The 22,847-nt window shown below is 38.4% G+C and overlaps 1 protein-coding gene across 1 annotated transcript in view; it reads left to right on the plus strand.

Moving 5' to 3' along the window:
- PREP (prolyl endopeptidase) overlaps positions 1-22,847 on the plus strand; it is a 299,065-nt gene that overhangs the window by 195,638 nt on the left and 80,580 nt on the right. The window contains exons 5-7 of the mRNA XM_009327938.1: positions 2,640-2,849; positions 4,066-4,187; positions 17,482-17,587. Coding sequence (XP_009326213.1) covers positions 2,640-2,849; positions 4,066-4,187; positions 17,482-17,587 — 438 coding nt within the window. The remainder of the gene's footprint in view (positions 1-2,639; positions 2,850-4,065; positions 4,188-17,481; positions 17,588-22,847) is intronic.

Consider the following 22,847-nt stretch of genomic DNA (forward strand, 5'->3'; position numbering starts at 1 on the left):
AATCTACATTGTATTCACAATTAACTTGGTTCAGTTTCTCAATGTCTTTTTTCACAACTCTGTAACAGGTTTCTACTGAAATATGAACAGATCTTGAGGCTGTCCATAGCAAGGAAAAAAGTTCATGTATTTATATTGACTAATTCTCTTAAAACTGTATTTTGTATCTTTAACACAAGCCAGCAAGTTGAAGTAAGAGACTATGAAGGAACGTAGCATTAACTTTATGAGAATCACAAAATTACTTGTGTTCACTAGTAACTTGTGTTTAACTTGTGTTAGCTGTCCATTTTCCCACTCCCTATTGGCTTATTGTAGAAGCAAGCTGGACCTAGAAGTCTTTTAAGTTTGTTCAAGGCCAGTTAATAAAAACAGAGGACAGAATTAGTGAATGCTTCTTTAAGTGTGACCTAGTTGAAAAGAATCAGTACGGCTTTTTTAGTGAGAATTCCTGCCTTAAACGGTGGATATAAGGAATTGGGTTCATATAATCTTTCTGTATTTCTAAAAAGCTCATGACAAAGTCTCTTTCCAAACGCACTTAGAGAAACAACAGCCTTGGAACAAGAGGGGAAACTCCTGGTGTTGATAAATAATTAACTTAAAGGCTGGGACAGGAATAACTGGTTGGCTCTCAAAGTGGAAATCACCAGTAGAGTTCTGTCAGGGATTATGCTAGGACTTGCACTGTTCAGTACGTTCATATATATTAGAAAAAGGAGTGAGCAGTGAGGTGGCAGAGTTTGGTGACGATACAAAGTTATTCCAGGTAAAGGCTGAAGAATGACTCTGAAGAGCTGCAGGAGGACCTTAGTAATAGTGAGTCGGCAATAAATTAACAGTAAAAGTCTCTGTGCAGGTAAATTAAGTGATGCACAGGGGACAAACAATCCTAACCTCATTTGTAGAGGAATGGATGGAATGAACTCTGAGCTGACTATGACCACTTGGGAACAATTCTTAGGCTGTAATAGGTAGTTCTGTGAAAATGTCAGCCTGGTTCTCGGTAGCAGCCAAACCAGCACATCAAATGTCAGAAATGATTAAGAAGGAAATAGAGAACAAAACAGAAAACACCATTAAGTTAGCAACCCAGGGGTTTATACAGTAATGTTGAATATTAAATATAGTTCCCGTCCCCTCAGCTGAAAGGGGGCTCTGAAATACAGTTCAGAGGAGGCCAGTAGGAACAACGAAGGGTATGGAGCAAAGGTCAGGAACAATTGAATGTGCCCAGATCAATCAGCTTGGAAAAGGGACAATTTAGCAGGGATATAATAGACGTCTGCAGAATCATTTGTGGTGTGCAGTAGCATGGAGCGAGTGAATAGGGGTTGGTTAGTTGACATTTTTTCTATTACAAGGATATCAAATGAAGGCATTTCAAGTGGGATATCAAGTGGGAGTCGAGTCCAAAGCAAACAAAAGGAGGTGGTGGTTCATACCAGAAGTAGTAGATTTGTAGAACCCCTAACCAATGAATGTTGGTGGTGCAAAAACCTTACTGCGGGTTTAAAGGGAAGCTGGACAAGGTCAAGGAGGAGGTAAGCATTGAAGATTATTAACCAACTACTTCATCAAAAAGAAGTCTCCTAAGCTAAAGATGGTCAGAGGTTGTAAGAATATTTGAGGGAAATATTGCATGTGCTTGCGTTGTTCTTACTCTTGTAGGCATCTCCTTGTGACTACTCCTGAGGACAGCTAGGCGGAATCTTGTTCTGAATCAGAATGGCCACTCTTAATTCTTATGGGGCAGAATATGTTAGGGTGGCACAGTGACGTCTCTCAAACCTGTGATTTCTACGAAATGCAACTCTTTTTTGTGGTTTTTTTCAGTGGTTACTTTCAGGTCTGTACAGGCCTATGATAATTCAATCTCTTCACTTGAATTGATTTGCAAGAGTGAATTTGATCCTTATCAACTATGATGGAAGCTCTTCTGAATTTTTTTCAGAATCATGTTTTCCTCACAGTTTGGATAGAGCGACATACAGATCAGAGGTCTTAGCTGAGAATACTGGTGATTAATCCATTTGCGTGCTGGTGGCAAATTTTTCTAGTTACTTCAGTTTTCATGGCTTTGCAGGGTCTAGTTTTCATTGGCTCCTATATTGAAGTGGTATTTGCTTTATTTCAGGATGCATTGCTTGCATCTCAATTTCTGTTGACTTCTTTGGTGCTGTTTCTTAAAATCTCACTTTAAGTTCTCTAACTGTGCGCATTTTCAGTCTCCATCTCTTCCCCCCAAACTCAGGGAAGTAGAAGAATTATTACTCAAATCATAACTCAGATGTTGGGCATAAGCAATGTTACTGAACATGCTTACTGAGTATGCATGCCTAAACTCAGATCTGTGAACTACTTGAGAAGTCCGCAGAGACTGGAAAAGTGCTGCGAATCCCAAATGATAGCAGATGTAGTTGCTTGCATTGTCTTTTAGAAAATAAACCCTCTTCTCTCAGTGTTCAGTGAACACCTTTCTTTTAACTACTTTCCCAATTTCACCTCTGTTTCATTGGGATTTGGCTAGCATGTAGTAAATAATAAAAAGCTGTGTGGCAAAATAACAAACACTTTTTTGAAAATACTGATTCCTTGTGCTGGTTCTTACTTTATCTTGTTTGGTTCCAATATCCTAGGTTATGCATTCAGTGAAGACGGTGAATACTTTGCGTATGGCCTGAGTTCTAGTGGCTCTGATTGGGTTACTATCAAGTTTATGAAAGTAGAAGGTCCTGAGGATCTTCCCGATACACTGGAGAGAGTTAAATTCAGTTGCATGGCATGGACCCATGATGGAAAAGGCATGTTCTACAACTGCTATCCAAAACAAGATGGGAAAAGTGATGGTAAGTATGGCTGTAGTAATTGCATGCTATATGGAAGCAAAATGACCTTTTCAGTAAATTGGTGCAACAAATAATTAGCTCTACTAGTTTATACTGAAATAACTAGCTATACTAGTTTATACAGTTAGGTATCAGAGTATGTCTTGTATGACCAAAGCCTATACTCAGTTTGAGTATCCTCTTGTCTGCCTGTCCCTGTCTTTCTCTTAAAAGTCTGCTGCTCCTTTTATTTTTCTCTGCAGTGATTTACTTAGCTTTCATACAGGGTGTTACTGGCTGGAATTTGATGTCTGGTGACAGCTTACTTAGGTCTCTTCCCCTTATGCATTTGTGTGGGCATAGGTGAACTGGCTTGGGAGGTTGACCTGATGAATAGCAATCTGGGGCATAAGGTTTTTGTTATTCAACCAGATTAATTCATCTGTGGTTCCCAGCACAGCAACACAAAATGTTTATGCTAGCAAAACTTAAGGAGCAGCACACAAAGTAGAATAAATTGCCAAGGAGCATCAACAGGGAAGGAATTTAGCAGCTCTTATTATAAGGTAGTGCTACTGAAAAGTTTCTTCTGGAGCTGTGCTCTTTGTTAGACCTTGGAAGGAGCCTGAATTTTGCCTCTGTATTTGCTTTTGCAGCCTATCATTTTGCCAAACTCGCAAGTTAGGTACCCACCTTGTGTTTTTTACTTTTAAACATGTTTGTAGTTCAGAAGGTGAAGTGTTGGAAAATGTTGCAAGAACATGCAAAAATAAAAATCAAGTAGCACCTCATGCAGTGCTTTAAAATACTTCCTTCTTTTCAGCAAATGGAAGTATGAAGGTTTCTAGGAATGTTAACTAGCAATAAATCTCCCCTTTGTTGCCCAGGGTGAAATGGGAGCAAAAACATCATTAGAGGGTGGCAGGGATTGTTGTTTTTCTTTGCTTGCTTAGTATTTCTAGAAAGCAAAGCTTGAAATGATAAATCTTCACATTTGAAGAACGTGTTATCAGCAATAAAAGGAAAGGGTAACTGTTTGAACAGGTTTGCAGTGTGGTTTGAAATTTTATTTTGTTTTGGAGGGGAATGGTTGTAGACTGGAACCATTCGTAGTTCTCTCTGCTGAATTACTCTTCTCTTTTATATGCAAAGGGATACAGAAGTTTCTAAGGGTTTTATTTGGTTGTTGTTGGATTTCTTTGAGAACTAATTTGTTTAAATATCTGCAATTCACTAGGCACTGAGACCTCCACTAATCTGCACCAAAAGCTGCATTATCATGTATTAGGAACTAACCAGTCAGAAGATATCCTATGTGCTGAATTTCCCGATGAACCAAAATGGATGGGTGGAGCTGAGGTATGATAAACACCCTGAAGCTTGTTATCATTATGTTCAGTTTTTCAGATTCTAACAACTGGTAGTAGGTATAAAGTGGAAAACATTTTGTTAAAAGAATGCTTTTTGTTAGTGTTGCAGAGTTGACCATTGAACTAAGAATCATTGACTAAGAATTGCTGACAATAAGACTGTCTTAGTGTGCTTTAAATCGGTCCTCAAGCCTCTAATGACGCAATCACATACCCTTTTTCTTCATTGAGGACATTCTGCCTGATGTACATTCGAGGACAGAGAAGGATCATTTGATGGACAATGCATCACTACTATTGTTTCTTCTTAGTGTTGAGCCCTAGCCTTCTCTTTCTGCACAAAAAGCTTATTCCAATAATCCACATGTCTGGGTATTCCCTGCCATGTATTTATTTTGTTTATATTTATTTTTGTGATGTCTTTCCTGAAAATGAAATATGTCTATTCTACTAACTTAAAGAATGGAGACATACAGGTTGAAATCTGTTAATACTGTGTCCAGAGTTGGTGACTTTTAAGTTTCCATATGGTGTGGACTGTGTTATTGGAGATGGAACAAGTGACTGCTGGAATTGATTGCTTAAGCTTATTTTGTTGAACTACTACTATATTGTGCAAAGTCCCAGTGAACCAAAATGTTAGGTAACCATGCTCTCCTGTTCCTTACGTGAATGATTCAAAAGACCCTAAGTTTTGTAATTAATGTGTGTTTTATTCTTCATATGAGATTTAACTGCTTGGTTGAGTGCACTGTTCTAAGTGCTGCTGGAATGTAGTGGTGGTTATTCTGTTTATCAGGGAACTGAAGTTTTTCCAGTGGATAAAAACCCGTTGTAATTCTTTGTACTCTCCTAGCTACTATGTTTAATCAGTACATTTTGTTTCTATACAGGGTCTCTTTTGGTCTGACACTTTTGATAAATAGGAAATGTTTTTACTCTGATTTGGGCTATTCAGTTCCTAGAACTACTTTTCCCTGAGAGCACCTCTTTGTAAAAAAAATTGATCATCAGTCTGTGCTCACTTTTCAACCCATGAAAATGTGGGGGGTTCTTTTCTGTGGGCTGCCAGAAAAGAAAGGTTCTTTCAAAGAATTTGAACAGTGGGATTCAAAATGAGACAGTGAGAATGTGAAAGGCTCCCCAGCAAAGTGACCACACTGAGCTTTCTCTATACAAATCAGACTTACCTGTAGGTTCTGTGAATAAACAGAACCTTTTTTACATAATCTCATCTATTCATGAAATGTTCCTTTGACAACTGACCTGAATATCAGTGTAAACTTGCAAATGGGTTTTGGAATTTTTTTTACTGTTCAAAAACTAGTCAGTTCTGTTGAGTTTAACTGGCAATAAAATGGAATTTGGAAATCATTATCCTTATTTTTCCCTAGTTCCGTAAATATATGGGCTTTCTGTTGGTGACAGATGTCTTGTAGTGATGTATCCACTGATTCACACGAGTGATGCATATTATTATTATTATTGTTTTGCAGTGTCGTGAGCTAAAGTACACATGTTGTTGTGAAGGCAATTTCATTTTCCGTGGGGGACGGCTGTTGCAGTCTGATTCATTAGACTATACAGCTTTTTAGGGTAGTGAAAGTTTGCAGTCTCAGATAGCATTAAATCCAGTGGAAATGATATCTTCTGTATTAGGTGTGGAGATACATTTGTCTTATAGGTAGCAAAACCTTCTTTGAGATAATAGCCTTTTATTAACAGAGCCTTTTCTTATCTAAGTTGAAGAAGCAGGGCTGGAGCATTTCAAGATCAGAAATACAGAACCGAATATGAGGAGGACCGTGGAAGAGAATTCATAGTATAGTGCTTGTAGTGAGTAGCAAAGAGTTTGCCTGGCCAGGGTGCAGAGAAGCAGCCATCCTGCATCTCCTGGCTCTTCTGTTGTGAAAGAAAAGCTTGAGGCAGCCTTAAATGTAAAATAAGTATCTTTTATTTTCTGATACCAAATGTCTCAGGTAATTTTTGTGATTAATGAGCATATATAGCCCTTATATTAAATGATCAAAAGGTCTTTGGGGTGGCAAGAAGGGACTGGTAGTAATAACTCTTGCCGCAGAATAGGAAAATAATAGAATGTAGCGCAGCTACCTGTTCTGAAGCCACTGGAATTGAAACAGCCCCATAAGTATTGGGAAAGTGGGGAAGACGGTGAATAGAGAAACACCTCACTACTGTGGATTCTTGTTTAATAAATCTATGTGGCTGCTTATGACTCTTTTCTTGACCTCTAGGAGGCATAAACTTCCAGAGATGTTGGTATTTAAGAAGAAATGATATTTTAAGGAGGAGTGGTAAAGCAGAGATCCACCTTGGTAAATAATCATGAGCTTATCTAAGTAAAAGTACTTTAAAACAGCTGATATTCTGGGGTTGTGCTGTGAGCTCCAGCTGTAAAATGTGGCTCTGTCATCCTGCTACTAATGAAGAATGGTCTTTAATAGTCAGGAAAATCATATTCTGCAATTAAAAAAACCCAAAACAATGCAATTGCAAAGTGTGGTTTCATCCTTGTGCAATAGGTCAAAAATCTTCTTTTCAGGCCATTCAAACAAGTTTTCTGGTCAATTTTTCTTAAGTATGTGTTTGAGAAAGTGGAAGACCACAAAGTAGTGGGGGAAAAATTAAAATCTCTTTAGTAAAAATCAAATTATGTGGCTTATTGGCACTGTCCTGAATATTCTTACTTGGTACTAATATGCTGCCACAGATTTTAAAATACAGCTTTGCACAGCTCAATATTTTATGAAAGTCCACTTTCATGCATTCCTGTCAGATTAATAAACAAATGTTTTTATTTTACAGGGCCTTGCTGGGCCAAATAGGTAGAGACATTTGGCTTCTTTTCTGTTTTACACAGGCTCCAGTAAAGACAGTTGGATTATGGTGTGGGTGGTCTAGTCTCAACTACCAAACCTTTCTCTGTAGTGGGGGCAGAACTTGAACTTCCATACTCAGGTTTAGAGCAGAATTTGCAGGTCTCGCAACCGTTGGGTCAAAGGAGAGAAATACCTTACCTGCAAGTGAAAAGCACCTGACAAGGAGATCCTTCAGAGACTGCAAAAGTAATAATGTTGCCATGATACCTCAAAAAAAATGAGTAATCTCAGGTGCACTGTAGGGCGTCAGTGTGGTGTATGTTTTCAATGGAGAGAAGAGACTAGGTCACTGGTTAGGGCAAAAGAGGGTTGTGTAAAATTTTGTCAGCTTAATATGTTTACCAGACAATATGCAAGAAAATAGGGTCAGTTTTTTTTCCTCATTATACATTCAACACCATCCCCAAGTACACTTGATTTAAACAAAATCTGTGGTGCTGAAAATGGTGTTGGCATAGAAATATAGATGCATTTCCAACTCCTCACTTGAATGGATTGCTTGTGAGGAAAAAAAAAAAGTTTATTGTTAGTCAGATATATAAGTTTTGAAAAATCTTTTCATTAGTCTAGAAAAAGCATATGTGTTTCTGGTACAGATTCTAGGATGGTGGGGGACTTGGGAAGTGCAGGGATGGAGTTTATTTGAATAACGTCCCAGTAGAGGGCAGTCTGGTATGAAGATTTTTAAAACCTTGGCAATGTCATAGCTACTCTCGGAAAAGAGGAGCTTCCTATGCTTCTCTATTTAAGTGGCATGTTCTTGCTTCCTCTCCAGACTCGTAGAGCATATCTGTCTTTCACAGCCAGACTGTAATTCTCAAAGTTAAACAATAAGTTATATAAGAGCCTTTCACAGTTGGTAGTGTTAAAAGTCCCTACGGTACTGGCAGGAAAGTAAACAGGAGGGAGAGGAGGGGGTGGGGGGAACCCTCCCATCCCAATTCTGCCAGTAGTAAAACAAGTACAATTTTTCATGTTGTCTAACAAACACAGTGCACAGTCCCTGAATTGACAATAATTTTTTTTTTAATGTCTAGAGCTGTCAGTTAACATCAGTGGTTCTCAACCAGGAAGGTGCTCTTGCAAATGCAATTCAGAGCACAGAGGAGTAAGCTGTGCCAGATGTGTGATGGCTATGGTGTGTTTTCACTGCAGGATCGTGGAAGTGCAGCATCCACAGAGGAAAAGTGAGCAGCATGAAGGGGAAGGGCTCAAAACATTGTCAGTTTGCTCAAGTGAGACTTGCTGGTGGACTAAACAGGGCTGTGGGAATTTTTCGAAAGCCTTACACTATCTTTGTCAAGGCTGAATCTGGAATAGAAGCCTACTATGAATAACTTTTTTCAGCCCTGGCAATAGGTCTGGAGAATTTTACCATTAAGAAACAGGCAGGCAATCTTTCTGGCTGCACATGGGGCTACAGTAGATGGTAATCTCTTACATAGCCAAGTTCCTGATGCTTTGGTGCTTTCATTGCACTCAAAAGCAAGCTGAAAGCCACAGGAAAAATCATGTGTGATGTTTGTCTATCACCTCAGAAGGCTACTGATTTTACTCTCTGCTAGATTTAAGAAAGAGAATGCATGTAAATATGCATATACATATTGCTGTGTTCTTCTGAACAAGTCTGCCTCATGTCCTGTTGTAATTGAGACAGTTGTAAGCACGATGATCTAGGGTCAAAGTCCCAGTTCGCTGGCTTTGGTAGGTCTCCTTCAACCCCAGGCTTAGCAGAGGCTCAGAAAGATATGGTCGGAACAGAAATGCTCTTTATGCCAGCACATTGTATCTGAAATCAAAGAATAAAAACCTGCCTGGAATAAGGAAATTGAATTAATGCCTAAAGCAATTTTTCTAACCTGGGAAATGGATGGAGAGAGCACATCAGCATGTTGTTTACATATAATCAGTCCATGTTCTACATAGGATATGTATGTCAGACCTGCTCCTCAGAATGTAGGAAGTAGTTTCTGTTGGACCTGATACTGAAATTATGCATTCCTGTGATCAACCATCATTAGGTCATAGAATCACAGTGTCATGGAATAGTTTGGGTTGGAAGGGACCTCTAAAGGTCATCTAGTCCAACCCCCCTGCTGTGGGCAGGGACATCTTCAACTAGATCAGGTTGCTCAGAGCCCCGTCCAACCTGACCTGGAATGTTTCCAGGGGTGGGGCATCCACCACCTCTCTGGGCAACCTGTGCCAGTGTTTCACCACCCTCAGCGTAAAAAATTTCTTCCTTCTGTCTAGTCTAAATCTACCCCCCTTTAGTTTAAAGCCATTCCCCCTTGTCCTGTCACAACAGGCCCTGCTAAAAAGTTTGCTGCCATCTTTTTTATAAGCCCCCTTTAAGTACTGATAGGCTGCAATAAGGTCTCCCCGAAGCCTTCTCTTCTCTAGGCTGAACAACCCCAACTCTCTTAGCCTTTCTTCATAGGGGAGGTTTTCCATCCCCTTGATCATTTTTGTGACCCTCCTCTGGAGGGGTCCAGGTCCGTGTCTTTCTTATGCTGAGGGCTCCAGAGCTGGACGCAGTACTCCAGGTGGGGTCTCACCAGAGCAGAGTAGAGGGGCAGAATCCCCTCCCTCGACCTGCTGGCCACGCTGCTTTTGATGCAGCCCAGGATACGGTTGGTCTTCCGGGCTGCGAGCGCACATTGCTGGCTCCTGTCCAGCTTTTCATTCACCAGTACCCCCAAGTCCTTCTCGGCAGGGCTGCTCTCAATCCCCTCATCCCCCAGCCTGTATTGATACTGGGGGGGTTGCCCTGACCCCAGTGCAGGACCCTTCACTTGGCCTTGTTGAAAGTCATGAGGTCTTCGAAATACAGTTGATTAAACCAGTATGATGCAAATAGAAAACAAAACAAAGCATTTGCAGTGTTAGAGTACCAGCCTCAGAGGCCTTGGATTGTGTAGACAGTCCCAAGAGGTTGCTTCATGAAAGGGAGTTCTTGCCCCAGTCCTCCTCATCTCAAAAGACTGCGAGAACATAAAATGTGATAGGAACTATATGCAAGCTTCAGTGACTTTCTAGCACCACTGCAAAGATAATGTCAGAACATAGCTTTATGTTCCTTTCATTATACCCCACCCCCCAAAAAAAAACCCTTCAAGCTCATTTTACCTTATGAAAAACTGTGTCCTGTTCTAGCAAAGGAAACAGCTTTGGTTTTTCTAATAGTTAATAAAAGCAGAATTTGAAAGGCTGGGAGATTACAGTGGGGGTTCTTGACTTTGTCATCGTGCAAGCAGAACTTTGTGGCATGGGAGCATGTGCACATCTGTGACATTAGAACACTTGAGGCTGTTCAGACAGTGTAATTGCTCTCATCTTTTACTGACCAAATGTTTCGGCAAATTCTACAGGAATTTTTACTTTTTTCTCTGTAGAAGGCTTGTGTTTTGTGATTTTTGTGTTCAGTATTTTACTTTACTCATCTGATGCGAAGCTTTAAAATTTTGATACATAACGCAAGGCAGGTAATTTCTGCATCAATCTGAAATGTCTCTTCCATGTAGATTCTTCTTGGTCAAATCATATTCCGGTTCAGTGGTGTTATGCAAAAATCTTTGTGCAGCATGTACCTAAAGTTTAGGAAGTAACCACTGTCATCAGTCTGTTCCATTGTGGTGGCTGGGTACATTCCTAAATGAGTATTTGAAAAAAAAAAAAAAAAAAAGAAAAGAAAATTTTAGTCAGTCACTCTGGGTAGTTTTAAACTGTTATAAACATAGCGCATAGAGAAAATTGTAGGAGTTTTAAAATGCAGCTTATTGATGCTGTGAGTTTTTAATTCCTGGTTAATTAATGCCATACATTGCATGGTTGCATCTTTATTGCCACCCATCTTACCTTCTCTGGATGGTTTGATCTTCCCATGACTGGGTACACGGAGTCCAGTTACTAATTTGACCATTTGGCTCTGTTTGAAAGCTTTGATTCTGTCTGTGATTTTGTGAGCTTTGATTTTTTTGTATGTGATTCATTTGCTCTGTTTCATTGGAAATGCATTAGATAGCAATGACAGTTGCCTTGTTCCATATGGAAAGGACACTAATGTATAAAGAGCAGTAGTTTGTAAAATAATCGCAGATGCAGATCAGGTTGTAGGTTATAGTAGTGTTAACATCTGCAGTTAAAGGAGAAGCCGGTTTATCTTTTCCTCAACACAGGCATATTATCTAATATCTGAATTTTACTCGTTTAATTTTTTAATATCTTGTTGTGCAGAAACAAATTATACAGTGATTAGTTTTTTTCCACCTTGATAATAAAAAGGGCAGAGGTGGTAAAACTTCTAATTGGTTAGCTTAAAAAGGAATGATGTGTGTATATAGTTGCCTTAATATAATACTATGCACTCAAAGGGCCCCTATTTGTGAACTAAAAATAGAGAGCTCTTCCTTATCTTGACTCTTGCAGTGGTGACTACCCAGGTAGTATTCAAAGAACTAGCATTAATATTCACTGGGGTTGCTGTCATGCACTTTACTTGGAAGCAAAGCACTTTAATGTCTCTCCTATTGATGTTTTAGTTGAGGAGTAATACATAAAGCCAGGAAGTCTGAAAACCCGACAGCCTTCTCCTGTTCTTTCTTTTTCTTTTTTTGTTTAATTATGTATGAATTTTTGGTCTGAAATGTGCTGCTAGTAGACAAAATATTTAACTTCACTTTTGCTGTGGATCCTCATAGGTGGTTACTGCTATTATAAATGCAGAACATACAACCCTTTGGAGTTCCTTATATGGCTTGTATGATGAATTAACTATATTTTGTAATGAAAGAAAAAAATTAGGTAGTTGGAAAACTCCTTTTACTAATCAGGCTTTAAATAATTTTTCTTCTTTTGATACCCATTGATTTATTGAAGTTACAGGTAAACCACTTCATCCCTTAATGTTTTCTAAGCAGTGGTTACTTTTCATCAAAATGGAGAGAACAGGTAACATTGAAACAAAATTGCTAGTAAAAACAAAAAAATACTCTACTATAAACCAAAACTTCTCTATAAAGATTTTACTTCAAAGGGTTTGATCCTTGAAAGACTGAATAGACTAGTACTGGTGAGCACAGCTATTGTAATAATACTTCTGTATGTTTGTGTGGTGTAAAGATGGTCACAGCAAATATTTCAGAAATAACAGATCTAATAAATTCAAAATTACCAAGTGACTGAATGGCAGCAGTGAAACTACAAACTATATACCAACATCAGCTCTTTGAAATAATCCTTCCTTTACTAGTGCTGAGTTCAGGATTAGTGCTGTGTTATGCCAATAAAATCATTGTTATGCGGAAGGTTTTTAAAAGCTCCACTTGAAAGGCTACAGGATTTCTTCTGTCCTGTTTTGACAGGACCTAAATGTCATTTTAAGATGTTCAATTGCTTTATAACCTCCTTACCTTTTTCCAGTGGGTGTTGTTTGAAATGATAGAGATTATTTTAATGAGAGAAATGTGCACTGAGTAGCATTCTAGATCTCTCTCAGAAATTCTTGAGATATGTTTCCTTTTCAGCTTGGATGTGAGAAAACAGGAGAATTTACTTTTGATCCAAGCTGTCAGTTCTGACATTACAGCTGTCCCCCTTACGCTGAACCACGAATGCTTTCTAAGATTTGAGTGAAATGCTGGTATGAAATTTCAGTTCCTGAGTTTGTGGGCCAAGGGCAAGGATTGCAGGTTGGCTCATGAAGATGATGTAGCAGCATAAGAATAACCCAAATGGTAGTTGGGAAATCCTATTTCCTTCTGCCATTCTGAAACCCAGACTCTTGTCTGTTTACGATATAGAAGAGTCAGTGGCATTCAGGCTGTGATTACACATTCGTCAGTACTGCCATCTGAGCTGCCTTAAGCAATCTCTGCCCCTATTACTCATGTTTCCAGCTGCTTGGTGCAGTGTGTTAGCTCAGCCATTTGTGCAACTGCACAGTGAACTGACTGAGATACTAATCTAGCAGAGGGACTTCTTTTATTATTTTTCTTTTTTTATTGTGGTTTTTTTCTTTTTCTTTTTTTTCTCTCCTGGATTCTTCTTGGTTTTGGGTTTTTCTGGATTCTTCTTTTAGATCTTTTCCTTTTTTTATTTTTATTTTTTGCTGTTTTTTTTTTAACATGCTATTTTTTCAGCTGGATCAGCTCCCCAGTCTGGTTTACCACACAAATGGTAAATGCTTGTATTGGCATGACCAGGGGAAGGAATTTGCATGGATACAAGCAACCATAGCAGTAGAAAGAGCTAGAGAGACTGCATAAGCTGGTACTGCTGCAAATATTTGCTCATCAAACTGTAACTTTGCAATGTGGATGTCTAAATCTGCAGTATAATACTAAACATTTTAGCATGCTGCAATCAACAGTGTCTTGTCCTCTTTCTGTCAAATTTCTTTGGGTTATAGAACTCACTGATGCAAGAATAGCTTTAGTGATAGAGACAAACCTAATTGGCATCTCACCAGCAATATGCTTTGGGAATTCCTACTTCAAATTAAACATCAACTGCTATCAGCTCTTCAGTAGTCCAGCTGGGAATGTGGAACGAAAAACTCATTAGATGTACTCAGATGTGCTGTCATCAGAGGTTCTGAATTGCCCTTGCAACATCATCATCAGAAATTTGCAAATAAGTTTTCATTCTTGGTATAGCGAGCAGTCTTCTGTTAACTGTTAACTCACAGCACCAAAGAACAGATTTGTGTGGGTTCTGACTATGACTGAAAGAATTTTGTCTGTCGTACTCTTGAGTTTACCTGAAACTTACGTTTGTATATACCCCTTGCAATTATTTAACATTTTATGAGTTGGTGAGGAAGAGAAGGAAACTTGGTACTTTTACAAGTATGAACAGTTGTTTAAGCAGCATATTGCAGTCACTAGTTTAATTAAAACTGAACTTTGAGTTAATGTTTGTCTAAAAACACTGAAGATGCTTCTTTCAAAAAAGATCACCTAATCTTGGTTTCCATTTCTGGATATACTCCCATCTTGGAAGGAGGAGGCAAAATGTATCAATTTTGCAGGCTGCCCTGTTGAAGGTATCTTAGCTGTTTCATATAATGGGTTTTTTTGGTCTGGTAGGAAACTTAGGTGTTCTTTCCTGTTTGCCGTGTGAGCTTTCAGCTGTATGGACTTTTTTTAGTGGTATAATTAGTTGTTGACAAAATGCTTGTAAAAAATACAACTTGGAAACACTCTTTTGGGTTTTTTTTAAGGAGTGTTTGGTAGTTGGGGTTTTTTTGCTAGCTTTCATATACTAGAGATTTGGCTCTGTGTTCTACTTAGTTCCCTCCTTGTGTCTTCAAAACTATGGATCTGTTTGAATAGCAGTATAGTTAGGGGCTAATTCTTCTGCAATTTACTTTGCATAACTAATTCTATAGATATTTGGCACAACTAATGTTATGGCATAACATAATGTTATGAATATTAACCAAAGTACCTCTAAGAAGTGATTACAGTATATGAATAAGAATTTTTTTGAAGGTGTGTTTAGGGCCAAATGGAAAGTTTCCAGAACTCAGATTCATATTTTGTGACTAGAGGTTTAAATTTCCATTAAATATTGTCATATAAGAATGTGAACGGGAAACAGCCTTCTGTATCAGCTGTTAATAAAACATCTAAATCTGGTAATTCTGTAATAGCTCAGTCAGGAGAGGGAAACTTTAGGTTGATGACTTCCTGTTACTTCCTGCCTTTCCTTGACGGACTTGCACTTTCAAAAGCTTTGCCAGGAAACAGAGTATGTTTGCAAAGCTTGAGCAGAAAGGAGGACTCATTGATGTACCAGTAGACACCATTTTGGAAACATTATCCTGTGTGTACATGCATGTGCAAAGGCAAATCAAGCAGCATCATCGGAAAATTTATAATGTGGCTGTAGCTTATAATGTTCATTTAACAGCAGCATTAGATTTTTGTGTGTGTAAACCTAGTGAAAATGGCAAAAATGAAAACTCTGTAAGCGTCATTTCATTTGCCACAATAAACAGAAGTACCCTTGAAATTATCAGCTTGGATGGTTTCTAAGAAATTTCATACTGCTTTGTGACAGAAAACACACCTTATTAATTCCATCACTTGAGAACTTTAGGGAAAATCTGCTGTGAATTAAGTGACTGTCATTCAGACGGACTAAGCTGCCAGCCTTTTTCCACCTCTGAGATGGACTTTTAGCAGATACCTTTGGAAGCTCACTGAAATAAGGCAGCCAGAAATCCAAAGCTAACCTCTACCACTTGGGTAATTTTTTCTGTGGTATGTCGTACTATGAATAACAGTATTAAGTAGGTGAGTATTCAGCTTTTTCTTTTAAAAAATAGATTGACAGAGCAGCTATGCAGAGCAAGTATGTTTGCCGTATGCGAAGTGCTGACTTGATGGTTTTCACTGTCCTGCCATTGTGAGCAACTAAATTTTGCTTTCCCATTCAAACAACAGGTATTGTTCTGATTAAACTCTACTGCTCTGTACATAGTACTGTGATGGGCTGTGTAGCGGTATGCATGCGTCAGCAAAATGATCTTACAGGGCTTAATTCACCAAGAGTGTGAATCTAGCATCGTTTGGTGAACCTGGGTTTCGGCATATCTAGGATATTCACAGGCTCAAACACTGACCGTGCGGGAATTGCTAGAGAGAGGAAGCATGGTGAGGAGACCTCCTCGTGTAGAGGAGGCAGTAGTTGGTTTATGTAGACCTGTAAGATGCAGCGAGGGCCCATTTTCAGAAGTTAGTGACAAACACTTTTCTATAGGTTCAGTTTAGCTGGCAGGTTACACAGTAAAAAAGGAGTGCTTACACAGGGATTGAAATGAAGACGTGACTGAGAGACCGAACGACTGCCTCTCTCACTTAAGTATTAGCGGTTTCAGCAGCACAAGTCTTCCCTTTGATTGATGAGCAAGTGCAGTCCTGGTACATCTCTGCATCTCTTAAAATACCTGAATTAATATGTATATCCCAAATTACTGATTTTCAATGAGATACATGTCGCTGGTCCTTCTCAAGTCACTGCTGGCCTCCATTTATTTCCATAGGATTCAAGGGAGGGGAGGTAAATTTCCTTTTGCATGGAATTGATACCTTGATAAAGGAGTTTGGAAGTTCAAGTTCAGAAGTTTTGACCTCACCTTCACAGGAAACTCTTGAGGTTTTTTTGGACAAAAGCCACTGGTTGCTCCATTGTGTCTTTACAAAGATGGCTAAGTTAGCAAATACTCTTGCACAATTTAACACTGAATTTGAATGCTGACATTATAGTCATTGACTAGAGAGAAACTGGACACCTACATCATCAGATGTGGCTGCCTCGTAGTTTTTTGAGAAATTTCTATTGAGCTACATAAAGCTATGTTTTAATTGATGTAGGAGGGTTCTTTTTGAGTACTGTAGTTCAGTAGGACCCTGGCAATCCAGTTGATTACAGGACTAAACAGTGCTTTGTATTCAACACAGTGGATTCAATTAAACTTCTCTATGTTGAAGTCATTGACTGTGAGGTATTTTTAATGCCGTTTGTGTTTTTGGTGGGGGTTTTTTGTTTATTTGTCGTCTTCTTGCCAGCAGGTTGTAGTTTTGGACTGTTTATACTGAGTCCATTCTTAGTTACTGAAATGTCAGGTTAGTTCTGCATATTAGTTGTTGTATTGGGTTTATGTGGCAAGGTTTTGGTACCGGGGGGGCTGCAGGAGTGGCTTCTGTGAGAAGACACCAGGGCTGCCCCCATGTCAGACAGAGCCAATACCAGCCAGCTCCAAGATGGACCCGCTGCTGGCCAAAGCTGAGCCCATCAGCGATGCTGGTAGCACCTCTGTGATAATGTATTTAAGAAAGGGCAAAAAACGCTGCACAACAGCTGTGAGAGAAGAGTGAGACTATGTGAGAGAAACAACCCTGCAGATACCATGGTCAGTGAAAGAGGAGGGGGAGGAGGTGCTCCAGGTGCTGGAGCAGAGATTCCCCTGCAGCCCGTGTTGAAGACCATGGTGAAGCGGGTTGTCCTTCTGCAGCCCATGGAGGTCCACAGTGGAGCAGATATCCACCCTGACTCATTTAGACACCTTTTTAGCTGGAATACTTTTAATAATCATAAACTTTCTTTTTTTCAATTAACGGTGGGAATAAACAGATAATGCTGTTTGGTTTTTATCTCCTGAAATGTCAGCAGACTACACTTATGTTATTTATTGATGTAAGTGATGAGTGTGGGTTCTTGGTGAGTTCTCATGTTCCATACACATCTGTTCACTCAACTAACTGTAGCATCAATTTCTTTTTTGCTCAGTGTTTAGGGACTAACTTCTCCAGTTGGATTTTTTTTTTTTTTCCCCAGAGGATGAGTTGTCTCTGATTCTTCTGTAACTTCTTACAGGTATCAGATGATGGTCGATATGTCTTGCTGTCTATCCGAGAAGGGTGTGATCCAGTGAACAGACTGTGGTACTGTGATCTACAGAGAGAGTCTCAGGGTATATCAGGTATGTGTTTTCTTGCTTTGTAAGTTTTGCTTCATTTTAAAGTATTTAAAGTCTTACATTGTCTTATTTATGTTTAAATATATATTTAAACAGGTGTGTTGCTTCATTTCTTCTCTTTTTTCTAATGCAGACATTATGAGAAAATATGTACTGCTTCTGCTAGCATTCCATTTTCTGTTATGTATCAGTAGATGGAAAACTCCATTCTTAGTTCTGTAGTTTGTTTAAAAGGTCACAATTGAGATAAGATAAGCAGCCTTACCAGTGTATGTTCCATTTCTTTCTACACCACTAGTACTTTTCCATGTTTAATTTTTTTCACATTTAAAAATTCATGTGTCTCCCTTCAAGCGTCGATCTCCCTTTTTTAAAAAAGTACCTGGTTTACAGGTAACATTTTTCTCCATATAGTACTAGGAAACGAACAAAAATCCTCTAATATTTTAGTAATATAACTTTGCTTTGTAGCATTATTATTATTACAGTAGAAGTATCTACTCATATTTCAAATACATGTTCATGAACTGCTCCTTCCTTGCCTTCTAGTTCGATTAGCCTTTGGCTTTTGTGTATTTGGCTTTTTAGCCTCAGTGGTATGGGCTGACAGAATGATACTTTGCTCCATATGGCTATTGTTGATGGTTCGTATAGTTAGTTGTTTTACTGATCAGTGGTTTTGTATTTTGTATTTCCAGAGTACTGATTATAGAAATCTCTTTCTCAATATGTACTTTGCGTAGAACACAACTCGGCTCTTTTCGATTCTTTGCGGCTTCTGTCTTTAAAAACTTCAGAAACAGAATAAATACTGCAGTAGCTCCTTGTTAAATATTGGGTCTCGAGAAACTTGTTCTCTTGCCTGTAAACAGAATATTCAAGGTTTATGAGCGTGACTAGAACTGATAGCAGCTCTGCAATATGGGTTGTATCGTTTTGTTTCTCCCTGCCTTTATTATACTACATGGTTGTGTGGTCTTCCCTTAGTTCATCAACAAGTCTTAGTACAATATTTTGAATTTTGGTAAGTTGAGTGTTAGTGATAATAGTTAATAGTTTTATGCTCCTTTCTGGGGGATTATTAATTTTGTTTTGTGGGCATGTCACTCTCCTTTTATGAAGGATACTTCTTAATTACTTCTAAACTTGTCTTGAACAACTGAGTGGTTGTTTAATGTCCTCTTGAATGTAGAGAATGGCAGGCCTAAGCAAAATTATTACAGATGCTTTCCATGCAACTTTATTACAAACATAGAACTGTGTAGATAAAACTTCAGTACAGTGAAGCATTTTCGTAAATGATAAATTGCATTGTCATTCAAGTTGACACTTGCCAGCTAGAGATAGAATACATAAAAAGCATAGTTCTCCTCCCATATTCACCCTCCCATTTACAGATACACTGGACAATCTTGAAGAGAGTGCTGGCATGGAGCCTTGAAAAACCATGGATGAGATAATGAAGCTTCTGTTTTGTACTACCTGGTATAAGGCAAACCTACAGTTTAACCTTTTCTGAGCTTGGAAATGCTTCTTTAAAAAAGTTTTTTCTATGAACCAGTCTTTGACTTGCCTTCCTATTTGTTTGTTGATGAGTGGGAGTAGTTCCATCCCTCCAAATTCTCCCTTTTTGCTTATAAAAGGAAAGCTCTAGCTGTAACCATTTGCTTGCACAAATTCTCTATTTTATAAACTTAGGAACTCTCCATATCTGTCTCACTAAGTTGCCAAATGCATTTTCAGTACAAAGGCTCTTATCTTTACCCCTGTCTTTCTACTTCCATGTTAGTAAGCACAGACCTAACAGTAAACATCTGGGATGTTTCCTAGAGTTGATCTGTTTAAATGTAAACACCCTGAACCACTGGTCCTTCAGCCTTTGGTGGCCAGAGGCAATGAAGTTGAGCAAGCAGTAATATATGTAAGCTTAATTATTGGCTCTATCAATTTAGACCATAAGAGGTGTAATTTCAGTTCAGTTTGTAATTTTCTGGGACAGCAAGTTGTTGTGGTTTAACCTCAGCTGGCAACTGAGAACCACACAGCCTCTCACTCACTCCCCCCGCCCTTGGTGGGATGGGGGAGAGAATTGGAAGAGGAAAAGTGAGAAAAGTCATGGGTTGAGATAAAAACAGTTTAATAATTGAAATAAAATAATAATAATAGACTATACAAAGCAAGTGATGCACAATGCAGTTGCTCACCACCCACCGACCGATGCCCAGCCAGTCCCTAAGCAGCGGCCTCCCCGGCCAGCTTTCCCCCAGTTTATGTACCGAGCACAATGTCATATAGCATGGAATATCCCTTTGGCCAGTTTGGCTCAGCTGTCCTGGCTGTGCCCCCTCCCGGCTTCTTGTGCACCTCCAGCCTTCTCAGTCGGTAGAGCATGGGAAGCTGAAAAGTCCTTGACTTAGTGTAAGCACTGCTCAGCAACAACTAAACCATCGGTGTTATCAACATTATTCTCATCCTAAATCCAAAACACAGCACTGTACCAGCTACTAGGAAGGAAATTAACTCTATCCCAGCCGAAACCAGGACACAAGTGTAGAAGAGGTTGCTTATGAAGTTAGGAGAAACGAATGCCAAATTTTGTTATTTAAGCTGTTTTAGACAAGTAAATAAGCAGCTCTAGAATAATGGAGTTTAATGGCAGGTATTTTTTAAGACTTGCGTTTAGCTGCCAATTTGTACAGACTGCTCAGTAATATCTCAAGGTATGTTCAGATGGGTTAAGATTAAGCAATGCTTAGAGAATTATTCATAACAGAAGCACATTTCTTAACAAAACCATGAGATACAAACATACTGGCTCTTGTTATGCTGTCTATAGAACGCAGTGTTCAGTACAAGGGTCTATGTTAGTAGCAAAGCATACCACTTGTTAGGAAGTGTTAAGAGAATCAAGTGTCTTAGGAAAAAGGTATTTGTACTTTTAAAATGTATTACATTATCCTTCTATCTTTTAGAACAGACTTCATTTATGAGTAGACCTTATACCTTTGGTGACATCTAAGATACTTCTTGCCACTCTCCCCTTTCAGAACTATTGAATGTTTAATCTGAGCCTTTTCACGTGACCTGTTTACAATGATCTGTTTGTTCAATAATCCATTCTAGTGTTCAGAATACCTCATCTTAGTTCTGAAAAAAATAAAAAGGAAAGAAAAGTAGGATAGCTAGTGTTTTTCCAGTGTCCTAGATGGTACTTGATATAGATAAATAATTAGATTTTCAGACACATTTTTTTTTCTTCCCTACTTGCTCTTTTAATCCAGGTTGTCCAAGAATACACTAGTTCTTTAGAAAATTTTATTTTTATGCTTTAGATCTTTCAAGTCTCAACCTTCTTTAGACTTATTTAGAGGGCATCAAACACAAAATGCAATGAAGCCTTTTTGAAAGGTAACAGGCAGTAAAATTTTACATGGCATCCATTACATATACTGCATATTTCTTTGAGGAAGTAAAAGCAACTGCTAAGTAGAAGGTAGTGGATGAGACTAATTTTTATGAAGTTTGGGGCAAAACCCTAATTATAGAATGACACACTTCGACAGATTGTTTTTAAAGCTGCTCTGTAGCATATATTGTTTATAAAATAATGTTTCAATCATGTAAATTTCTCTTTTTTAAAATACTTTCTGTCCCAAGGTAAACATATCACTGCATAGTTTGAAATGGTACATGTAAAACCGTGAGTTACGGAATTTTCTGTTACTTAGAATGCAAACAACCGATTCTCATCTGTGACTTACTACCTGAAAATCCTATTTCAAAATGTCATGTTAACTAACTTAGGGGCACCTTTCTTGATTTTGGTTGCTAGCAGTGCATTCTTTTCCTTTGATAGGAGGTAATCAAATTTCTTAGTTGCTTAAACAGTTTTCTTTAACATGTTCTCATAGTCAAGAAATACGACCACGGAAGAGTGAATTTCTTTTCCTTCCGATGTAGTGAGGGCCTTGTGGAGTTAACTGTAGTTCTGTTACTATTTCTTAGAGATGATGGTTGCAATGATAAAGGCTGCTTATTTGGCCCACTTGCTAACAAATGACTGTGAAGAAGTCATAAAGTTCGGCATTGCAACTTCAGTACTGACTGCCAAAATGCCTGGTGGTTCTCTGTAGGAAAACTGCAGGGATGTCTGTGAAATGCAGTTCATTATGCTTACAGAGCAATAGTTTATTCTCAAGATAGAGAAACTTATCTTTTTACTGGGAGATAAATATCCATATTTCCCGATTTAAGAAAAGTAATGTGGGATAATTTGATTTTTAAAAAATTAGCACAGTTACTTGTTTATGCCTGTGTATATTTTTGCTGGTTCAGAAGCAAAGAAAATTAGTTTTGAAAACTAAAAATAAATGCTGTTATTAACACTTTCTGCTTCTGAAAAAGCAGAAATAATTTCTTGGGGGATGTGAGGTGGGAAAGTGTCTCTCATGTTAGGAACTAAAATAGCCAAAAACTAGAAAGTCTTCTGTATCTGTAGGTTAGATGTAAACTTGTAGAGGAAGGGGTATATTGAATGACTGAGTGTGTGTTACCTAAACAACCTTCTCTTCTTTTATAACTGTGGCAAAGTTTGCATTAGAAGATTCTGCATAATGTCTCTTCCAGTGGGAAGGATGTCAGGACAAGATAACAAATATAACCAAAAAGTTGCATCAGACCTAGATCCAGTGTGTCCTGATCTACTATATTGAAAAATTGGTTGTTTATTTCTTATCTAAGATGCATCAGATCTTTTAATTATTGAATCTTTTTGCAGTGTTCATAGTAACTTCTCTGTTAGTTTCCTTCAGGCTAATATTATTGAAACCACAAAGGGCCAACTTCTTGCCTGTTTGTTTATTATGGTGTGAGGTATGTTTCACAGCTTTTAAGTTGACTTATTTAGTGTCACACTTCAGCACTTAACTGTTACTGTACTGATGATGGTCTTAATTTCTAGACAGAGTTAATGTGGCAATATTAGTTTTTTGTTTGTTAGTTTTTTAACTTTGGTTGTCTTAGGCCTCAATCCTCAAGATTAAAACTTGCTTTAGAGGAACTGAATAAATACTCCAGAGAGTTCACAATCCAAGATCTGCTGAAGCCTTAAATGAGTCAATAGGAACGTGACAAATTGAAAAATTTTTTCTTGAAAACAATCCAGCCTTATCCAAAAAGAAGCACTAAGTTGCTCTATTCAGTGAAGACTGTACAAAGAAATTTCTTTTAGCACTAACGCATCTGTCATCAACACCATTCCCTG

This window comes from Pygoscelis adeliae, unplaced genomic scaffold (genome assembly GCF_000699105.1).
Source record: "Pygoscelis adeliae isolate BGI_AS28 unplaced genomic scaffold, ASM69910v1 Scaffold76, whole genome shotgun sequence".
Classification (NCBI taxonomy): domain Eukaryota; kingdom Metazoa; phylum Chordata; class Aves; order Sphenisciformes; family Spheniscidae; genus Pygoscelis; species Pygoscelis adeliae.